Below are 15,459 nucleotides of genomic sequence, written 5' to 3'. Positions count from 1 at the left end.
CCGCACCGTTTTGCCAGCCCGCCGTCACATCAATCCTCAGTGCCTCAATTCATCTCGTCTTCGACTTCAATGGGTTGGTACGAGAAAGGTAGTCAGAAGGACCCTGTCCAGCAGCTCGATTCGGACCTTCGTGAGTTTCTCGAACAGGAGACGCCCGACAAATATGTGCCCGCGCCTGATGTGAGCACGTCACACGCCACTGCACCCTCTCCTTCGTCCACGCAGTTCTCTGGCTTCTCAGATGATGCAGCGCACTCGGAGCCCAAAGTTCCGGCCGCGTCTCTGTTCCAAGACGGCCGATATGCCCACCTTTGGAAGACCTACAAGCCACCCACCGGCATCGATACCCAAACCAGTTTCACCACGGGGGAAGGAGTCGTCCAACGATACCGGGAGCGCGCAAACTCAGTGAAGTCAGCGGCAATGGAAAACTGCGTGGTCGAGAACGAAGCTTTGCTGTTGTGCGCCAAGACAGGCAGCTGGAAGGAACAGATGAAGTCCCGAGTCACGGCGTGTTCCGCTGAGAGACGCAATTTCTCAAGATGCTTCGAGTTACAAAGCGTACGCTCGTCGATTCAAGCCCTCGATGCCTGCAGATCAAGAGCTAACAACCACACAGAAATTCCTCATGGCTCTAGGCTACGCCGCATCCCTCCAAGACAATCCCGAGAAGGAGGAAAAAATCCAAGTCCATGCCGACAGGTTATACCATCAAATGCTCGATTATGAAACTCGAGTGGAGCAAGCGCGTGCGAATGGAAGTTTCCCTCCACCCTTACAATCCTTGTTCAATCCTGACAAACCTCCGCACGTTGAAGAGTTCGCTGGAGCCGTGATTGAGATTCCTGGCGGCGAGGAGGTGCCACCCAACTTCAAGCCATCCAAGCCCCTCATCAAGCTGACTCCTCACGAGCGTGAGCTGGAGATCCGCTCCCATAATGCGCAGCTGGAGCACAAGAGACTCTTTGCTGAAGAAGCCAGTGCCTTTATAAAAAGCCGCGCAGATTCTCGAGACAAGAGAGAAGACAAGGCCTCCAGTTGGTTTGGACAGACAATCGGCAGCCTGTTCCGGTAAACCCGAAAAGATATATTCTCCCAATGATGTCCGTCCTGTATTTTTAGCCGTTATCAATTGCATTTGTAACTATTGTTGATCTTCGTATCTAGCTTGGGAAGGAATGGCGGTATCTGAGCCTCCTTCGTATATGGCCTCACCAAGATCCAGGTGGGCCTGACTACCTCAATCTCAAAGAGAGTCTTGTGTCAGATAGTAATTGGGCCCACCTCTGGAGTGACTGTGTAGACTGTAGACTGCCGACCCTATAGGTTGCACCATCGCTCTTGGGGAGTGCTTGTCATGATGAATCGCGACGATCCACCCCCGTTATCGTTCTCCCCTCAACCCACGTGCGAGTCCAAATTACGAGACACGATGCATCCACGCACCTAACAAAGTCCTTGTAGAATAAACAAATCCCTTCTAATGGTAGGAACGAGTGGCAAGGAGCCCAGAATGTCATTATACTGGAAGCTCTTACCCAGTTCGCTGCAAGTGACATGTGGAAGTGGGCGTATCTAATCGCCAATGGCTGGAATGGCTGGAATCGCCGGTCGCGTTCCCGCGTCAAACCTACTCGAAGCATCATTGTCAACCTTCTCCTCTACGACCTGACGCTTACATCCTCCTTGCTCGGATTCTTCCTCCCGCCCTTTGTCTCCTCCTCTACATAATACCCTCACCTGGGCGTAACTGAGTTCAATTTGAAAGCATCTGCGTGGCTCGGCTCCTCTATTCCTTCCCCAGGCCTACAACTCCACCCATTCAACTGGCCTTGGGGAGACAGACAACGTTCGAATCTCCGGTCAATTCTCCCTTCAGGAGCCACGAACACTTACCCTTCCGGTCAAATTCCAGCTCTGTATGTGAGCACTGGCAGAATGAAGGCCTCCCCGCTGCTCATCTCGTGGCACAACGACAATGCTCCCATCTACTCGGTACACTTCGATCCTAATGGCAAGGGCCGACTAGCAACGGCTGGAAAGTAGGTGCTCTCCCTCACTTGCTCATGCACTTTTACTGCACCAGGAACGAAGAGCTAACAGAGGTTGGCAGTGATAATAATGTTCGAGTACGTCTGTCTGCGTCCCTCTCCCTCATACCTTGCTCTCATCATTCATCGTCGAATCTGCGTCTCACAAACTTCCCTTCCAGCTCTGGCGAGTGGAATGTACCGGAGAAGAACGCAAAGTCTCCTACTTGAGCACTTTGGTGAAACACACACAAGCAGTGAATGTGGTTCGATTCTGTCCGAAGGGTATGTGTTCTTTGCCACCACCATGGGCTGTCTTTGAAGGTATGCGCCGCCGGCTGTCGTTCTCGGGGTCTAACAACAAACCTAGGCGAGATGTTGGCCTCTGCAGGTGATGACGGTAATGTCTTGCTCTGGGTACCCTCGGAGCTGCAGGCTCAGCCTGGACTGGGAGAAGATCGACTCGATGATAAGGAAACCTGGCGCGTGAAACACATGTGTCGCTCCTCGGGTGCTGAAATCTACGATTTGGCCTGGTCCCCAGATGGAGTCTTCATCATCACCGGCAGCATGGACAACGTTGCCCGCATTTACAACGCGCAGAATGGTGAGTTCTTACTGAGCCACGGCGGTCTCGTACATGAGAAGAAGGGTCTAAGAAGACTGACATTCTGGTTATTTGTAGGCCAGATGGTGCGGCAGATCGCGGAGCACTCCCATTATGTACAAGGCGTCGCCTGGGATCCCCTGAACGAATTTGTTGCGACACAGTCCTCCGACCGCTCCGTCCACATCTACAGTTTGAAGAACAAGGATGGCCAATTCACCTTGACTCCGCACGGTAAGGTCTTGAAGATGGACTTGCCAGCCAAGCGCATCTCCTCCAGCAGCCCCGCGCCAGAACTGAGTACCCGACCATCGCAAAGTGCAAACAACTCTCTCGCCATTGCATCCCCGGCCCCTTCTACTCCGGGCACTCCCATGGCCTCACAGCTGCCTATGGACCCTCCTCCGGTTTCCCACAGCCGACGTTCATCGTTCGGCTCGTCTCCGTCGATCCGACGCTCTGCATCCCCAGCACCATCTCTACCCCTACCTGCAGTCAAGCCGCTCGAGGTGTCATCTCCTAGTCTTCTTGGCGGTCTCGGTGTGAAAAATTCCAGCATCTATGCCAACGAGACCTTTACTTCTTTCTTCCGCCGACTGACATTCACACCTGACGGAAGCCTCTTGTTCACACCGGCAGGCCAGTACAAAACTTCCCACGTCTCGGCCGCGGACCCTGCGAAGACAACTGACGAAGTGATCAATACCGTCTACGTTTATACTCGGGCCGGCTTCAATAAGCCTCCTATTTCTCATCTGCCAGGTCATAAGAAGCCATCTGTGGCTGTCAAGTGCTCGCCCATCTACTATACACTGAAGCAGGGCACACAGCCGGTGAAGAACATGACGGTTGACACATCGGCCGGCGGAGAGGCCATGTTCCCTCCTTTGCCAGACTCCGTTGTCGCACCCAATACCTCTTCAAGCAAGCCGTCCATGGAGCCGCCATCTTCCACACCTGGCACTAATGACGCGTCCAAAACTCAACCTTCGCCAAAAATTGCAGAAACACATGGCACCGATACAGGAGTTGCGCCTGTCTTTGCTCTTCCATATCGGATTGTTTACGCCATTGCCACTCAAGATGCCGTTCTTGTCTATGACACACAACAGCAGACTCCATTGTGTGTTGTGAGTAATCTGCACTTTGCGACATTCACAGACTTAAGCTGGTAAGTTATCGAAGTGAATGATATCATCCAGCATCGGAGAATTAACGCGGTGTAGGTCCAATGACGGATTGACTTTGATCATGAGCTCCTCGGATGGGTTCTGCTCTAGTCTGTCCTTTGCCCCTGGTGAGCTCGGCCAGGTCTACACGGGCCCAACAGCGTCTGGCACCAACGCGGCTCATGCAAATACACCATCAGCAAGCAACACACCTCTTGCGACTCCAGTACCCGGTGCGTCATCGCCATTGAAATTGAGCCACGGGCAATTGAGCAACGCAGGGGCCACGGCGAACAATGGTCAAGTGCCTCCGGCCAGTCCTGCACGATCCAACTCGGCGGGCTCGATAGCAACGCAAACACCTGCGCCGCAGTTAGCGGCAGTCGTCAACAATCCTACCCCCACTCTCGGCGCCGTTCCATCAGTCACTGCAACCAATTCAGCGCCGCCATCCACCCTCCCCCTCACAACGCCACCCCAGACACCCCTGCCAAGCACCACGAGCTCGTTCTCCGGGACTGTCCTAGGAAAGCGCGATACCCCGGCAACGACGGAGCCGGAAAAGGGAGACGGCAAAGCCCCTGATGCGCCGGACGCAACACAGCAACCAAAGAAGCGACGAATTGCCCCTACCCTCATCTCAGCTGGCACAGACCTAACACAACCAAAAGAGTCGGAAGCTTCCTAGATTTTGGTATCAAGGGCATCGGACTGCAGACTCCCCGTGATGCCTCTCTTTTTCCCCCCTAATTCAATGTCAGCCAACTTTGGGCTTTCTGTCTGGCATACGCTGAAAGGCTTCGCTTCAATTTGGCTGTCTCGACCGACATCCGGGGCCAGCTGGATATTTCCTTCTAGTTCATTACGACTTCTCACGCTTCCTCCCCCTTTTCCAATGTCTTCTCTTTTATTGCGCATCATCTCTCTAGCTCCAATATGTTATTAGACAATGTACCATTCTGTTATCACTGTGTCGTTTGATTGTTCCGCTGGAGACTGTGCCTTATCTCCGACGTGTTTCACGCGTCTCATCGCATCATTGGTCATGTCTATCTCCTTTTTTTTCCACTTCTTTATCTTTCCTGGGGGGGCTTTTTGAGACTCTCTGAGTGGCAAACATACTCGGTGAATTTGAATTCGATCGGGCGTCTTGGACTGTGTTACCCCTTTATTCAGATGTCAATCTTGCGAGCTGATACATGGACCGTCAAGGATTGATTGCAAAGAGGCTTAGTAAATCGTGCACTGACTCTTCAGTACAGCTTTTAATTTGTAAATCATGGTCGAATCAAGGCATCTTTTCGCGACATCGGCAATCCGTTTAGGGTAAGAATCATTTGGAGCCAAAGCAAGTTCAGAAACCACGTAGCGACCTGCAAGAATAAAATTTCTAGGGCACACTCGGCCTTCCAGGCATTTCAAACCAGACAATCAATCACTAGATGTCGGATGGTCACCGTTCTGTGACATCGGTATTCGAGTCTTTGGAGGTAATAATGCCTGAAGAACGTCCAAAAGCGTCCATCCATCTGGCAGGACTGCTCTTGCTCCGGCGGTTAGAGTCCCCGTAGCCAAGGGGACCACCGTGATGTGCGGGGGCTGAGATGAACTGGGAGACAGAAGTGGGAGGCGATTTGCCCATCGGAACAGCTCCCCGTAGTTGTCCTTTCCGCCGGCGAGCAGGATCAACTCTGGTAAATGTTCTGGGGAGATTTGTTCCCAGACGGAGGACGCGGCAGCTGCCATGCCTTCGATGATCCGCACGCTCACTGCCCCTTGGCTGCGGACTATGCGAATGGATTCACTGCCCCTAACACCATAGACGAGGTCCGCAAGCTCGGACGCCTGGCGAGCGGCAGCTTCGTGATCTTTGGCGTGCTCGAAGTGGAAAATCACAGAATAATCGTCTTCTTCGATGGTGCTACCTTCGATGCGCTCGCGAAAGTACTCCATCACCTTTTTAACACTAGTATGCCAGCCGCGAACCCGATCATTGTCTGACAAGTTCTTCCACGCCGAGTCATTGGTAAAGCGAGCAAAGAGTCCGTTTTTAGCGACGATGCCCACTCTGCTCGGTAAGGACATTTCCGCGAGCTTGAGCTCGTCGGGACTGCAGTCACTGGTCAAGTAGACTGTATTTCTTGGGTCATGAACCAGCTTTCGGAGCACATCAAGCACACTCTCGGATGCATGGGCTTCAGCAGAGTCATGCAAGAGGGAGAGCGCACTATCTTCTAGAAAGAGCAGACGGGAGTGAGCAGAATTGTAACATGTCGATAGAGCGTTCAACTCTAGTGGGGGCAGACTGGTTGTCTGACGATATTCCCGCATCATGTGAGATTCCCTGAGCGCGGATTGCAGGTTGGAATACCAGGAGAGCGCGGTATAAGGTCTTTTGCAGTCGATCAAATATTGCCAGTTACGCTCCTTTTCCTCGGGCGACATCTCGAGTGCCCTGTTGAGAGTCTTTGCGCATTGCTTGTAGTCCCAAGGGTTGACGAGCAGTTCGTGCCCGTGAAAGATAGATGCACTGCCAATGAATTCACTGAGAACCAGAGAGCCATGTCTTTGGGAGACCAGTTGCCCATCTTGGCAGTGGACAAAGTCGTGACTGGTGAGGTTCATGCCTTCGCGGAGATTGGTGGCCATGAAGATGTCCGCAACGCTTAGAAGCGCGAGGAACTGCGAGTAACTAATATCTTGTTGCAGGAAGACAAGAGGCTGGTGGGTCAGGGTGGAGAACACGGCGTTGATATGCATTGCAAGTTTGGATACTTGAGCTTCGAGCTCGGGGACCTCCGAGGCGGATGACGCGACCTGCACAAGGACGACCTGTAGCCACGTTTGTTAGACACGAGCTGTGAGTGAACGCTTGTCTGGGCCCTGGAGCGCACCACTTACATTCTCCCGCCACTTGGGGTAGAGCTTCAAAAACAGCTCATAAGCCTGCAGCCTTTGCTTGATACCACCTGGAGCGTCCAGTCGATCCCGTGCTACAATCAGACGCTTTCCCTTGTACCGATGTAAAATGTTGGTGATCCAGTCCTTCACTTCCACGGACTGGCGCAACAGATTCAGGGACGTATAATCAATACCCAAGGGCCAGCTTTTGACGCGAACCATCCGATCGTGAACCTGAATGCCGTCCGCCAACGCGTCCAGTCTTCGAATCCGACTGCAGGCGTGCAAGAAGTGACTGCAATATTCGTCTGTTTGGAATCCAACAAGGTCGGCACCCAATAAACCGTCGAGCAAGGCCTCCCGTGAACTCAAGCAACGGAAAATTTCAGACGATGGGAACGGCGTGTGAAGAAAGAATCCGATTTCCGAGTTTGGCAGGCGTGATCTCAAGAGTCCCGGTAAACAAAGAAGGTGGTAATCGTGTACCCAGATGCAGTCTCCGGGCTTCCATTGACTTGCAATCTTATCAGCAAAGGCTTCATTCACCTTGAGATATTGCTTCCATGAGTAATCGTCATATTCGGTGTGCCGCGGGCTCTCCTGCATTTGATAATGGAATGCTGGCCACAGTACCGAGCGACAAAAATGCGCGTAGTGGCCTTCAAACTCACTATCGCTCACAAAGACTGTGAGTGATTCAAAGTCGTCTCGGAGCGTCCCGTCGATCACGTTCCGGATCACATCTGGTAGAGAGTCCGTTGGCATGCCCAGCGTCCCGACCCAGACTTTATCGTGAAGCGCACCGCCTCTTCTGCAGCATGGACGGCGTTCTGGAGACCGCCATGGCCTTGTTCCGCAGCCTTGACAGCCCAGTCGACCGCAGAAAAACAATGGCGAGAGCTATCTGATCCTGCTTCCACCGTCACTGGCAGATCGGTTGTGCCGCCTAGAAAGCCTCCTGTCCGATCTTTGACTGAGCTTCGGTGGTACAAAATGGAGGGGTCCGGATGAACCGTCGCTTTCGAACGAGGTTGATTGAACTTGTGACTATGTCCCCACGGGATCGCACGGGGTTCGCTTGGGTAGGGGCCTTTGGGATCATCGGCGATGGGAATCTCCTCTGCCAGACTTGAGGCGTATGCTTTGAAGATTTTCTCATCGACCGTGGTCGCGCCGGGTGTCAGGGCAATACTGCCTGATCGTTCGCGAGGCAGACGGCCGACAATGGGGCCCGAGTTTGAGCCATCGACGGCTCCTTCGACGACGGACGATCGTTGGCGGTTTCCTTTCGAGCCCGCCGGCTTAAAGTCAATGGTGTAAGGGAGGAAACTATGAGAGGATGTCAGCACGTATTGAGAATGAGCGGCATTGCGAGAGGTACCAACAGAGATGCGATGAAAACGGTCATGGCGTGGAGCTATCACTGCTGCACTCCGCGACTCCCGAACGTTGTCTAGGCTCACATTGATGGAATGAGCGGTCGGGACAAGGTCCGATGCAATTCTTCCAAGGAGTTGACGTGAGGGGTGATTGCAATGCGAAGGAAAGTGGTGGGTGCGTCGCTTTCCTGGGCCAAGACCCTATCGCTGTCTTCTGACGGATCCAGTCTGTGCGATCACCGGTAAGCGGACTGAAGTTCCCTAAGAAAGCAAGCAGCTATTCTCGAGAGAATTTCTCCAAGTCATCGGATTTTTTTATGGCTTTACTCTTCCCTCCACTTGAATCGGTCGAAGCTTTCAAAAATTGCGGGGGAATTCTTTTCGCCCGCTGCTTTATCGTTTAGTCTCTTGAGCGAGCAGTCCCTCGAGAGCCTTTGCAAACCTCACGGTCCTTCCGACTGATTTTGAATGACTGCGAGTCCGTGGCACCTTCCTCAAACAACCGACTGTGAAAGAGATGCGCGGTTCGCGTTTGTGACCTGTTCGGACTGGGGGGTCTCGGATCACCTGTGACGTCACCTTCCAGTGGGACTGGAGTCACTGGACTCTCGCTGGAAGCCGGGGAAACCACCACACTCTGACAGACGACCCCTTTTGAGATCTTCTATTCGATATCCAGCTTCTCGCCAAGCCGGTTGACATCGGCGTGCACTGTCAGGCAACAGCTTAGAGACATACCAGGCAGTCTATACTAAAGATTCTCTTGAAAATATCGGGGCATGAGATGAACCAATTGACTCTAGAAGGAGGCTTCCACGTCGAACAGAGAGGTACCTCAAACAGACCCTAACGCACTCACAGTATATCTGTGGCCATGAACCTTGCCAGGCTCATTCGGTCCGTTCCCTCCAAACCCTCCACTCTCCCGGCAAAATCACTCCCTACGTCCAAGTTGGTTGAGGAAGAGCACGCGCCCCACTATAAGCCTCAGCACTCTTATCCTGTATGACTGTATGAGATACTCAATCACCGATACCAAATTGCTGCCAAGATTGGCTGGGGGACAAGTTCGACAGTATGGCTAGCACGCGATCTCGACCAGTACGTGAAGAGATTCTAATAGTGTATTCAAGCCTTGTCTCATAACGTCCCAGGTGGCGATGGCTTCCACCCCGATACGTGGCCATCAAAGTCAACGCGAACAATGATGCATCTCAAGAGTCTGCAGAGAAGGAGCTGCGTATTGCTGAGCATATCACTCAAGCAAACCCCCAGCATCTAGGTCGCAACTTTGTTAGACTCGTTTCGTGTTGCTAGCCCGAGCGGCACTCATGTTTGCATGGTCTTCGAAACACTTTGTGAACCTTTGTGGATGCTGAAGCATCGATTCGAAGGAAACACCATCCCTCTTGACGTCTTGAAACCGGTGTCTAAACTCATCCTAGAAGGTCTTCGGTACCTCCACACCGAAAGCCACATTATACACACAGGTAACTGAAGTCATCCAACTGACCCACTCCTCCGATCCAGCTAACGGACCAACCAGATCTCAAGTCCGATAACATCTGATTGGCCCTACGCAACCCCTCTGTCCTGGACTCGGTCGCGCAAGATGAGATGAACCACCCCTCTCCGCGGAAACACCTGGTCGATCGGGACATATACTTATCCCGAAACGACTGGGGACTGTCCCCCGACAAACTGGGTAGATCGGTCATGACGGACTTTGGGCTTGCCGTACGTGGTGACGGCCTCCCGAACAGTCATCCCATCCAGCCGGAGGGGTATCGGGCCCCAGAAGTGTGTTTTGGGGCCGAATGGAGCTACAGCGTTGACATTTGGAATTTGGGAGTCATGGTCAAGACGACCTCGTTCACATCATTTTGATCACCACTGACCGTCTACCAGATCTGGGATCTGTTCTATGGCCGCGGGCCCTTCGATACACCACCGAACGCGCGCGAATCGGGCTCCGCAAACGAAGCCCATCTGGGCCAGATCATATCCCTTTTGGGGCCCCCTCCACCTGATCTTCTCAGCTGGGGCAAAGAAACATCTCGATATTTTGATGCAAAAGGTATGCTCGCTCGAACCTACTTTGGCGTCACTCAGTTCACAGACTTGATAGGGCGATTTAAATTTCCCGAGCTCATTGGGGAAAAGGATCTGGTCTCTATGGCCAAGGAAATCGACAATGACGACGAAATACCCCAGTTTGTAGACTTTATTTCTAGAATGTTGCGTTGGAGGCCCGATGACCGGACCACGGCGGAGGACCTACTTTCCCATCCATGGCTTCCGCAAATGAAGTCAGTGAATGGTTGAGAAGGAGATGGTTTGTACAGCAAAGAGATTGCGTGTGAACAGACCTCGCAGCAAAAAGGGAATACCAGTCAACATCTACAGTAGGGAATAGGGGAGATTGAAAGAGTGAATCAATCCCCACCAAAGAGTAGATATTCTATGGAGCAAATCTTACAAAGATATATTCCATGGGGTTCGCTATTTGCAACCCCCGTAGGAATTGCGGACCGCATCCGCGCGTGTTCGCATATAGTTGAATTTTGCTCCGTCGAGACAGAACTTGTCCAGCACACCTTGGCAGGACACTGAAACCTTACAACTCCCAGAATCACGGTGGTTCCATATCAAAGAACAAGCCTGGCTCCTAGTGGGCTGGGGCTTTGTAGTCGTTTTCGTAGATGTCGCTGAGCTTGCCAGTCACTTTCGAGCCTGCAGGTTGTATGTAGGCGGGGAAGACGGGTGGAGGGCTCATGGGCCGTCGGAATCACAGAGGATCCGCAGAAGTCGAATTAAGGACGGGCGGATGATGACGGTTGTTATATACCCAGGACCGCCGGGAGTAGTGATCAGTCAATAGCCACTATACTATAGTTATCATCTGGCGTATATAGCGGCTATCCCACAAACGACATATCCAACCAAAAAGGGAAATTCACGGTTTACAGGTCCTCGCAAGTCTCGCTCTACGAGACCCGATGCCAGTTGCTCCCAAAGGGGTTTAGTGGGCTCACGGAGCAGTTACGAAAGCAGATTGACGCAGACCCGTAAAGTGGAGTCTCGACGAGGCTCTGGACCGATCGTACTCGCTGCCAAGACGGACGCTTGCGCGTCTCCGCCACCAAAGGCTTCTCCTGGTCCAGTCGGGCCCTTCCACGGTCCCTTGGAACCCTGTGCTCCAGGAAATTTGAACAGTCTGTGAACGCGTAGGCTGACTGGAATGGCGTTTCGATTGACTTTGGGAATTGCCTATTTGGTCTTTTGCCTGCAAGAGAATCCCCCCCAAAAAACAGCACACACAAATTTCGTACGGTGTTTGGAGGACGATGGGGCGTGGAAGGGATCGTCCTTGCACAACTCGGGCATAGTCGTTCAATCCGAATGGGCATAACTCAAGTCACCCGTCACTCTGAATTTATGAAGGTCGATTGGGGAGCCACAGGGGAGAGATATCATCATGAGGCAATAGCGACGAGGGGAGAAAGGGCATCCACTGAAATCCTCTACCCAATCAACCTCAATCTGATCGCTTGATCGAAAAAGCTTGGGAATCAGAGTGCGTAAGATGCCTCGGGGGTTGTACAGTACAAGCCTTCTCTTGGTCATGGGACCCAGACCGTGCCAAGACTGGCACATACTACAGACCGTCACTTGCAAGGGGACTTTCTACTGCCAGCGAGCTCCGGCATGACCTCAGTTCATATGCATGGTGTACGACAGCATGATTGCAGATGCAGGTGCAACGCAATGGCCAAGTACAAATTCAAAAAAGAAAAAAACAAAAACCATGGACGTGCTTCGTGTGTGCGGGATGGGATATGCGTTGACAGGCGTAGGAGAGTATGATCGCTCCCGAGATGATCCTTCGAGGTTGATAAGCTCCGGTCGGGAGCCACGAGGTCTGGGATGCTCATCAAATCAAGGGACGTGCTTACGTGGACGGCGATTTTGGGCAGGATGGAGGAGCGGATCGAGTCATTGGATTCGACCTGATCAAACCACAGAAAAACGGTCTTTGGTCTGTCCTAGTTCAATAGTGGCCCGCCGGTCCAAAGTGTTGACGCGGCTTGCGCGCCAGGCCGGTGATTGGGGGCGAGAGGCTGACGACGCCTGCAATACGGCCACACGGTGTTATAACAGTACCATACAGATCCGGTAACGTGCCAAGACCGACCTCAGGAGGGGAGTACCCTCTTTGTCTCCTCTGGGACTCGACGCCGGAGGATCTGATGATCTACAGCGATAGACCACCGTAAATCCTGGGCCATCTCTCTCTCTGAGGCATGTTACAGGAGACACACAGAATCAGCCCACCGGGTCAGAAAGAGTTAATACCGTACCCTCGTAATACCCAAAGATACTCCGTCAAGTTACTCGCAAAGCCAACTGGGTAGAGCCAGTCGCTCTGGTGCTCGCTGGGCCTGGCCCACCGTCCACTTCCCCAGGGACCAGACGCTGGGCATGCTTTCTTTCCTTTCCATCACTCAGCTCCCTTTAACCACACACTCTCTCTCTCTGCTCTCTGCTTTCTCCCGCTTCCGTTCGTTTTCTTTGTCCGGGGTGAACTCGCTCCCACTATCATATTCTAAACCCCCCCCCCTCCCTCCCCTCCGCCGATTATCTCCCTTCCTCTGGATCATCTCCCGGCGGCCTCTCATCCTGGAGTAGCCTTGTCAGTGTCGCCCGCCGGTGACCACGACCTCATCCCGACCATGGCGGACGGCAAATCCCAGCGGGCCGCCCAGCCTGCCTCTGGTACGAACAACACCACCGGATACGACGCCGCCTCCCTCAGCCAGCAGTTTGAACAGTTGATGCGCACGAAACGTTTCAATCAACTGCACGAGTCGGCTCGGTCGCGGGTCGGATCTCAATCTCCAGCTCCCTCCACCACCAGCTTCTCGATTCCGCCGCCCTCGCGAGCGCCGCCACCTCCTCCTCCCTTGGCGCCGACACACGCCCGACCTCACAATCACAACCATCCCAGCCCAAACCAGCACTTCGGGGGCTCCCCCTGATGCCTGCGCCCCCTCAAGATGCGGCCTCGATCAAATTTTTCAATCTCCTCAAAGTTCTCTCCGTCACGCCTACCAAATACGAAAACCCCGGTTTACTGGACGAGGCGCTGTGCACCCTCCCGCTCGATCGTCTGTACTCGGAAGCAGAGGAGGAATCACAAATCCTGAACGCCCAGGCCGCCAGTGTGGGTAGCAAGCCAGAATGGGGATATCAAGATTGTGTGATCCGGGCCTTGCTCAAGTATGTTCCAGACCTCGCAAGACCCTCACGTGTGGCATGAGTCGGCGACTTTTTGCCCTGCCCATGTCACATCCCCCCTTCCCCCTGGGGATCCATACTAACATTCCTTGTTCCTCCAGGTGGTTCAAGCGGTCCTTCTTTCAATTTGTCAACAATCCACCCTGCTCGAGATGCTACATGCCCACCATTGCCCAGGGAATGACCCCTCCTAGCCCCGATGAGACCGCCCGTGGTGCCACGCGAGTCGAGCTGTATCGGTGCTCAGAGCCCACATGCGGTGCATACGAACGGTTCCCTCGCTACTCCGACGTCTGGCAACTGTTGCAAACACGCCGAGGTCGTGTGGGGGAGTGGGCAAATTGCTTCAGCATGCTGTGTCGTGCCATGGGCGCCCGGGTGCGCTGGGTGTGGAACTCGGAAGACTATGTCTGGACAGAAGTCTACTCGGAGCACCAACGCCGCTGGATTCATGTGGATGCGTGTGAAGAGGCATGGGACCAGCCCCGCCTATACACCGAGGGCTGGCGTCGCAAGTTGTCGTACTGCATTGCATTCTCCATCGACGGGGCGACCGACGTCACTCGTCGCTATGTTCGCAACTTCTCCAAGCATGGCAGCCCTCGCAACCGTGCACCCGAGGAGGTTGTCCTCTGGTCCATTGGAGAGATTCGCCGTCAGCGTCGCGACAATCTCACCAAATCGGATCAACGTCGTCTGATGAAAGAGGATGAGCGCGAAGAGCGGGAACTTCGCGGATACATCGTGTCTGCCCTCGCTGCGGAGATTCAAAACATTCTTCCCCGTAGTCTGGCCGGGCGCCCCGGAGAGCAGAAGCACGCCGACGCCCGCCAAGAAGCGGCCAGCGAGTGGCTCAGCGCCCGGGGGCACGGTCATTCAGGACCAGATCGCTCGAATGGTGGTCCCTGAGTTATGACCCAAGTCGTACATCGGTGCTGAGTGACGCCTTCCTCAGCTTGATGTTGCTTGATCTTCACATCGGCTCCCCAGCTTCATGCTCTGTCCAGCTCGATGATTCTTTTTTTTTTTCACCAGGTTCCCCCCTCTGCGATCCAGCAGGAACTGGTGCGCAGCTAAGTGGGCATGTGAGACATCGCCGCTCTACCTATTGCTATCATGGTCTCATCTGCCAGCGCGGCCCCACGCGAAGCCTTCTATCAAGTCCCTTGCATCTTCTGGTTCCCCCGCTGGATATCGCACCGTCATAGGCCTTTTGCCTCTGCTTCCTGGCCCATGGCCAGCCAGAGGTTGGTCACCCCCGCCCGCTCGAGTAATGCCTCAGCTCGGGCTGGGTGGCATGGCACGAGTACCACTCTCCAAACCATTCTGCCTCCGCCCACCACCAACGATTGGGCATGTTGCGCATTAAGCGCAACAACAACCTGTTCGAATTCAAGCTCGACGATCACAAATTGGAGATGCTCCAGATGCACGAGTCCTCATTGCGAACTGATGGATTTGATGAATCCAAAACAACTCCCATCACTAATAATGACCCGCATTTGCGCCTGTCCTCTCCCTCTCTCTCTCTCTTATGCCGTCTCTTTTTTTTTCGCATACAAGCATCTACATACACCTTGACACCACTTCTTTTTTCTTCTTTTGTCGCCCTGGCATGGGCTTGGCGCTCACCTGGAGATTGGTCATCTCGCTGTCTTGGTGGTTGAACGTGGGTTGTTAGACATGCAACCCTGGCCGTTTCCTGGATACCTAATGCTCCTACCATCGTCCCCGCGGGTTGCGGGTTGCGAGTGCACTGTTCTTTTGTCTTTCTGGGATATGCTGGCTCTGTATACAGTCGTTTTGTTCTGGTTCTCGATATATACCCACCATCTCTTACTTTTCTTAATATGAATGTTTACTTGATATACCCCTGGCAAGAAAATGATGACTTCATGTCTATTCCCTGTATTCGGCTGGTTTTACGGAGAATACCATTGGACCTGTTGGTCCGAGGGAATTCTCGCATCTCTTATCCTGGATTCTGTATGATCCCCAAGAGAGGCTGGTATCCCCCTGGCCGGATGAAATAGGAGTGGGTGAGGAGGATCATCCACTTGCGTGGCAGGACCACT

The 15,459-nt window shown here is 53.4% G+C and overlaps 5 protein-coding genes across 5 annotated transcripts; 4 read left to right on the top strand and 1 right to left on the bottom strand.

Moving 5' to 3' along the window:
* Positions 1-69: 69 nt before the first annotated feature.
* Positions 70-1,731, top strand: POX_b02724 (uncharacterized protein; the record flags this gene model as incomplete). The annotated part of the gene is made up of 3 exons (XM_050111634.1): positions 70-561; positions 620-1,071; positions 1,491-1,731. The coding sequence occupies 3 exons, from the start codon at positions 70-72 to the stop codon at positions 1,729-1,731; spliced, it is 1,185 nt and encodes a 394-aa protein (XP_049971980.1).
* A 207-nt stretch (positions 1,732-1,938) lies between these two features.
* Positions 1,939-4,494, top strand: POX_b02723 (uncharacterized protein; the record flags this gene model as incomplete). Its single annotated transcript, XM_050111633.1, has 6 exons — positions 1,939-2,042; positions 2,087-2,129; positions 2,213-2,315; positions 2,401-2,637; positions 2,716-3,808; positions 3,864-4,494. The coding sequence occupies 6 exons, from the start codon at positions 1,939-1,941 to the stop codon at positions 4,492-4,494; spliced, it is 2,211 nt and encodes a 736-aa protein (XP_049971979.1).
* A 743-nt stretch (positions 4,495-5,237) lies between these two features.
* On the bottom strand, positions 5,238-8,115 carry POX_b02722 (Alpha,alpha-trehalose-phosphate synthase; the record flags this gene model as incomplete). Its single annotated transcript, XM_050111632.1, has 4 exons — positions 5,238-6,638; positions 6,708-7,377; positions 7,449-8,036; positions 8,093-8,115. The coding sequence occupies 4 exons, from the start codon at positions 8,113-8,115 to the stop codon at positions 5,238-5,240; spliced, it is 2,682 nt and encodes an 893-aa protein (XP_049971978.1).
* Positions 8,116-9,703: 1,588 nt separating this feature from the next.
* Positions 9,704-10,411, top strand: POX_b02721 (uncharacterized protein; the record flags this gene model as incomplete). The annotated part of the gene is made up of 2 exons (XM_050111631.1): positions 9,704-9,886; positions 9,995-10,411. 2 exons carry the CDS (start codon positions 9,704-9,706, stop codon positions 10,409-10,411), a joined length of 600 nt encoding a protein of 199 aa, XP_049971977.1.
* A 2,408-nt stretch (positions 10,412-12,819) lies between these two features.
* Positions 12,820-14,293, top strand: POX_b02720 (Protein png1; the record flags this gene model as incomplete). Its single annotated transcript, XM_050111630.1, has 3 exons — positions 12,820-12,908; positions 12,989-13,366; positions 13,486-14,293. 3 exons carry the CDS (start codon positions 12,820-12,822, stop codon positions 14,291-14,293), a joined length of 1,275 nt encoding a protein of 424 aa, XP_049971976.1.
* Between the last annotated feature and the right edge of the window lie 1,166 nt (positions 14,294-15,459).

The sequence above is a fragment of the Penicillium oxalicum genome, chromosome II (genome assembly GCF_001723175.1).
Source record: "Penicillium oxalicum strain HP7-1 chromosome II, whole genome shotgun sequence".
NCBI lineage: Eukaryota > Fungi > Ascomycota > Eurotiomycetes > Eurotiales > Aspergillaceae > Penicillium > Penicillium oxalicum.
Note: the sequence above shows the minus strand (reverse complement) of the source record. Positions and strands in the feature narration are given on the sequence as shown.